This window comes from Dendrobates tinctorius, unplaced genomic scaffold (assembly GCF_039654945.1).
Source record: "Dendrobates tinctorius isolate UK_male_01 unplaced genomic scaffold, ASM3965494v1 ptg000046l, whole genome shotgun sequence".
NCBI lineage: Eukaryota > Metazoa > Chordata > Amphibia > Anura > Dendrobatidae > Dendrobates > Dendrobates tinctorius.
In genome coordinates, this window is record NW_027361714.1 from 59,155,583 (window position 1) to 59,161,582 (window position 6,000).

At 41.3% G+C, this 6,000-nt stretch overlaps 1 protein-coding gene across 5 annotated transcripts in view; it reads left to right on the top strand.

Moving 5' to 3' along the window:
- Nucleotides 1-2,646, top strand: part of FAM184A (family with sequence similarity 184 member A) — a 384,174-nt gene extending 381,528 nt beyond the window's left edge. For 4 of the 5 annotated variants that reach the window (XM_073575923.1, XM_073575925.1, XM_073575924.1 and 1 more), the window contains 2 exons: nucleotides 147-346; nucleotides 1,937-2,646. In XM_073575923.1, the coding sequence (XP_073432024.1) occupies nucleotides 147-346; nucleotides 1,937-2,018 (282 nt within the window). In that variant the 3' untranslated portion in view covers nucleotides 2,019-2,646. The remainder of the gene's footprint in view (nucleotides 1-146; nucleotides 347-1,936) is intronic. The other variant, XM_073575927.1, reaches the window with a different exon arrangement.
- The last annotated feature ends 3,354 nt before the right edge of the window (nucleotides 2,647-6,000 follow it).

Below are 6,000 nucleotides of genomic sequence, written 5' to 3' on the forward strand. Positions count from 1 at the left end.
AACGAACAAAGTTTACTGCATAGTGAACACATGCAACCGGTTTAGCTGAAAAGTTGGTGTTACTTGTGCACAGTCTGAAAATGGGAGACATTTACAGATGTTACTTTATTATATGCCTCACTTGTGTTATTTTCAAACAAAAACAGCAAAAGAAGAAGAACGATAAGTCTTCAAACAGGTTTGTGAGTTCCCCTAACTTAAGTGCTGTGGAGACTAGTGGAATGGGAAATGGACATCCTACCCGCCTGGACCCCATTCCAAATTCACCCATCCACGATATTGAGTTCAACAGCAGCAAGCCTCTCCCACAGCCGGTACCGCCCAAAGAGGCCAAAACCTTTTTGAGGTGAGCACTGCCTCGCCAGTCATTTGCCGCTGGTCGTGAAAGTGCCGGACTACTGACATAGCCTTGAATTATTTCTTTGTAACCTCTTTAGAGCTCCTTTTTGCTCATATATTTGTTTAAACTTCATCTCATTGTTTCCTTTGAATACCTATGTTTTGCATCAGTTTCGATTATGCAGTTTTTAAGGGAACTTGTCACATTCTACATGCTATCCGATATTTGGACATCATGGAATGGAGAAGGAGAAGATGAGCAGAATGATCTATAGGTTTTATGGAAAAGATTCAATATAACTTGTATTTTAGTCATTGAAATCCCTGGTGTTTGTATGTATAGGAGTCCAGTGGGCGGTGCTACTCAGTGACTGACAGTGATACAGGGAAGACAGTCAATTACTGAGTAGCACCGCTCACTGGACTCCTATACATACAAACACCAGGGATGTCAATGAAAAAAATGCAGATTTTACTGGAACTTTTCCCAGAATAATGTCTAACAATTTGATCAGCTCCTCCTGCCCTATAAATCCTGCCTGCAGGTTACAAACTATTTGGAACACGAGAAGCTCCCTTTAAGGCTGATGCATGTACTTATTGCAGTCTCTGTTATTGCGCAGTACATTTGGTATATTCAGTGTTTTGTATTTTCCTACTGAAGCAGGCAGATTGGCAGAAAGAGAATTGCTATTATTTAGATCTCTTGTGTAATCCGCTGTCCCCATAATGGCAGCTTTTCCAGTAAAGTCTAAGGCTCTAACGCTAAGTTATAATGGGTGAGCTATAGTAACTGAATGCTGTACTGCCCTCCAGTGGCAAATATCAACATTTATATATAATCATTAATAACAAAAAAAAGAAAATACTTTTCATTGAATTCACCAGAGCATGCATATTTATTGTATTGTATGGCCTCCTGTCATAAGCATGTACATATCTGTTTGCAATTCTGCATGTAAGCATATATAAAAATCTATCCCTGTAATGGATTGTCCCTGTGTGCTTCTTTTATACAATGAGAAGTTGTATGGCACTTTATTGTATCTCAGCCCAGCACCAAAGAAGACAATTCCTTTCCCCTTGTCTATTAAATGTAAACCCACCCGAATATTTGGGCATTCACATGAGCACTTCCATCGAGCTGTATATCAGTCCTGTCTGTTGTTTTACTTGTGTTCTAACTAATGCATGACACTGGGGGGTAATATTAGTGCGCGGCGCGGCCCCGGTCTGCACATTTATTGCGTGTCGTGCTTAGCGGATGACACTTATCTAGTGCTTGCCCAGCATATTTCCGTGGGAGGTGACCATGGTATTCATACTTCTCCCAAATTATGTTCCAATTAAAAAGGAGGCTAAAAGAGGGGGTAAAAGCAAAGGCAATTTCCTAAAGTCTACATGCTTCCCCTAGCTTGTGCTGCTGGGGAATTCCAATGTAGTGGATGTGCAGAAATGTCACACAGGGACAAGGACAAGAATTGGTATTGATTTTGGCTTTGCTGCTGACCGTCTGCTTTCTTACGGCCTTGCGTGATGTTTTTTTTTTACATGTATTATCCCGTGTAATGTGTTTCTCTTTCTCTCTGGGATTTAGCCCTCCCCAGACTGACACTTCTCCAGTGGCATCACCAGATCCACAACGCCAGGAATGGTTTGCCCGCTACTTCACTTTCTAAGAGACTGTATTTGATAATGTCTCTCTTTCTATCGTGGCACAGATTTGATGTGGACTCTTTGTACAAGCATGATCTTAACAAACCTTTCTGTGACCAAGCTTTGCCGTAACCACTGTTTGTTCGGACACTGTGAACAAGGGTGTTTGTCTCCAATTGGAAATGCACTGTTTAATAACACTGCGTGTTTGCGTTCCTTCCAGTAAAATCTCCATAATCACATTTTACAAAAAAAAAAAAAAAAAAAAGAATTTTGTAGAATTACTGTGCTACCTCCCTTCCCTATTTATTCCTTCTTCTCTGCCAAGCATAAATACTTCAGTGCTGGAATGATCCACACCACATTGCTGTGCACTGATGTTACTGAGATGCCTTCTCAGAAGATCCAGCCACAGGGCTCAGATGTCTAGGAAAGACCATTGTAGTTACCGATAAATCACGTTTGATAGTTCGACACCAGAAATAACAATGTGCCTGGATTCAGATTCTCAGCTTCTGATTGGTATGTATATACTATGTATGGCTATTGTATTCCTATTGTAACAACATAAAACCCTAAGTCCCAGTGTGTTATTTCCTATGGAAGTCACTTTTAATATACATATATAAAAAGATATTTTTTCTTATAAAATTAATGTTTGGTATTATTATTGGAATAGCCTGTGTCTTTTATTCTTTACTTAACTGGACAGATGAACATATTCTTCAGTATGGGCAACTAATTAGTGCATGCATTTTCTTCCTTATTGAAGACGTTAAAGGGAATCTGTCACCAGTTTTTTTTTCTACCCCTTTAGAGAGCAAAATGATGTAGGGGCAGAGACCCTGATTCCAGCAATGGATCACTTACTTTACTGGGTGCTGCAGTTTGATTAAAAACTTTTGTATCTGCTGCATATCTAGTAGTTCTCTGAATGTTGAGCTCTGTATAACTTGCCCTCACCACTGATTGGCAGCATCCTGTGTACACTGAGCATAGGTAGTAAGTTACCAATCAGTGATGGGGATGTGGTTGGACTACCTAATGGCAGGTCAAAGTCATTCAGCGATAAATTCCTGCTGATAGCAATTATTTTATCATAACTACAACAAGCAGCCCAGTAAGGTAAATAGCTGGAATCAGGGTCTCTGACCCTAAATAATATCCCTAAATTATGCTGTAAAAAAACTGTTGACAGATTCCCTTTAAACAGACAGTAGCAGTGATCTCAAACCTGGGGCTCTCCAGCAGTTTCAAGCTACAACACCAAGTACAGGTATATCTCACAAAATTAAAATATCATCAAAAAGTTAATTTATTTCAGTTCTTCAATACAAAAAGTGAAACTCATATATTATATAGAGTCATTACACACAGAGTGATCTATTCCAAGTGTTTATTTCTGTTAATGTTTATGATTACGGCTTACAGCCAATGAAAACCCAAAAGTCATTATCTCAGTAAATTAGAATACTTTATAACACCAGCTTGAAAAATGATTTTAAAATCCAAAATTTTGGCCTGCTGAAATGTATGTCCAGTAAATGCATTCATTACTTGGTCGGGGCTCCTTTGGCATCAATTACTGCATCAATGCGGCGTGGCATGCAGGAGTCGAAGTACACTTTTACCTACCACTTTTACACACACAGGTATAAAATAAGACATACATATACAAATGCACATCTTACAGATATGCACTTTTACATGTACACTTACACACACATATTCGTTTTCTGCTACATTTATACAAACTCAGAAGTGTAAAACGGCACACTTCTATACACAGAGTCAGTGTACCTCCCAGTGGAGTGCTTCTCGTCAGCAAAGGTGCTTGTCAGGCAAAGAGAATATTAGGGCTCACCTGGTGACGTGGATTAACTAAACCACAGTTTGTGGTGAACACATAGACCAAGGTCGATGGCACAGTAGGTTGGACTTGCTGGGTGATACGTGGAACAGCAAGCTATGCTGGACGACAGGCAAACAAGCGGAGCACATACTGGAAGCCACAAAACCAGAAGCTGAAGATGTATAGTAGAACAAGAATTGTTGCAGCATAATGTAAACAGGGACAGATAACAGTTTGATATGCTTGCAGCAGTTGAAAGGTTAAACAGCAGGTCTGAACCAGGATGTAGTTATATAAATAACTGGAGTTTACAGAGATGATTGCAGTATAATGTGAACATTTTCTAGATAACAGTAAAGTTACAGCAGACAATGGATTAATCAACAGGTCTGAGGAACGGAACAGTAGATGCAGGTTGTAGACACCACAGGAGTATGCAGTGATGACTGCAGCTTAACATGAATAGTCTGTAGATGGTGACAGACTTCAACAATTGGACACATCACTTACTGAATACTCGACACACAACTGTGTCTAAATTGACTTAGAAAGGCCTTGGGTGATGATGTAAGAGAGGTACACTGGATAACTTGGGAAAACCAACATTAAGCACAGCAAAAGGTGATGGCCATAGGTGAAGATGGTGGAACCCAACTCTTGAATCAAGACAGATGTATAATGGAGAAGACGGGCATCTCATTTGGTAGTCAGAGCTGCTTGTTGATAGAAAGAGACTCTTCTGGATACACCATATGACATCTGATAAGAGTGAGTGCTGCCTGCAGCAGTTTGCTTCTGGAAGACATGTAGAGTAGCGAAGGTGTGCTGTTTAAGCAACTATAGGTGATTTTTGGGATTCCTCGGCACAAAGAGCTGCCAATAATTTAATATTTAAGCCATAGACATGCTTTCTAGCCAAGCGGTCCCTTAAGCACAGAGAAGGGACATTGATGGGTTTCTCAATTAGGCTAGATGGATGGTGAGTGACTGTTAAGGGCGTCTGTCAGCAGGATCAACTGTCCTAAGCCGGCATATAGGTCATAGGAAGCTGAATAAAATAATACTTTGATATCCAATGTCTTATTCCAGAGAAGTGAATTCCATTCCGCGGGAAAATCGCATTTTAAATTCCCGCGATTTTCCCGCGGAAAAACTAGCATTTTGCAAGCGTTTTCCAAGCGATCTGTAGCATCGCTTGGAGAACTGATTGACAGGTTGGTCACACTCGTCAAACATAGTGTTTGACGAGTGTGACCAACTTTTTACTACTGATGCTGCCTATGCGGCATCAGTAGTAAAAGATAGAATGTAAAAAAAAATAAAAAATGGTTTTATTCTTACCTTCCGACGTCCCGCGCATCCGTTCCCAGTAATCCTTTGCGAAAATGCCCGCGATGACGTCCGTTCTCGCAGGATCGCGATGTCTCGCGGTTATTCGCGATGACGTCGCGCGAATGACCGCGAGACTTCGCGATCCCGCGAGAACGGACGCCATCGCGGGCATTTTCGCAAAGGATTACTGGGAACGGGAGCGTGGAGAGAGGCGGGAATGCTGCTCGGGACGCCGGAATGTGAGAATAACAATATTTTTTATTTTAAATTCTATTTTTTACAGGGATATGGTACCCAAAGCCCGGAGGACAGTCTCCTCTCCTCCGGACCGTAGGTACCATCCGCAATTGTTCTGCTTACTTTCCGCATGGTGTGCACAGCCACATGCGGGAAGTAAGTGGAACAATGCATTCCTATGGGTGCGGGATCGCCGCAATTCCGCAAATTAATGAGCATGCTGCGTTTTTTACCGCGAAGCGATTCCACCGCGGTAAAAACCGCAGCATTAGCACAGCATTGCGGAATCCCATAGGAATGCATGGGATGCTTATTTTTCGCGTTTTCGCGGCAAAATCGCGGGGATAAAACCGCCGCGGAAACGCGAAAAAAAGCCACATGTGAACTCAGCCTAAATGTAAATGAGCTGTTCAAAACTATGGTCCAGACACTGATCTGCATGAGAATTTGCATCCAGGGCTTATTTTATATGAACGATAGCAGTGTAATACAGTTGGCACGGAAAGAATTCAAACCCCTTTCTCATTAATGTACACTCTGCACCCCATCTTGACTGAAAAAAACAGAAATGTAGAAATTTTTGC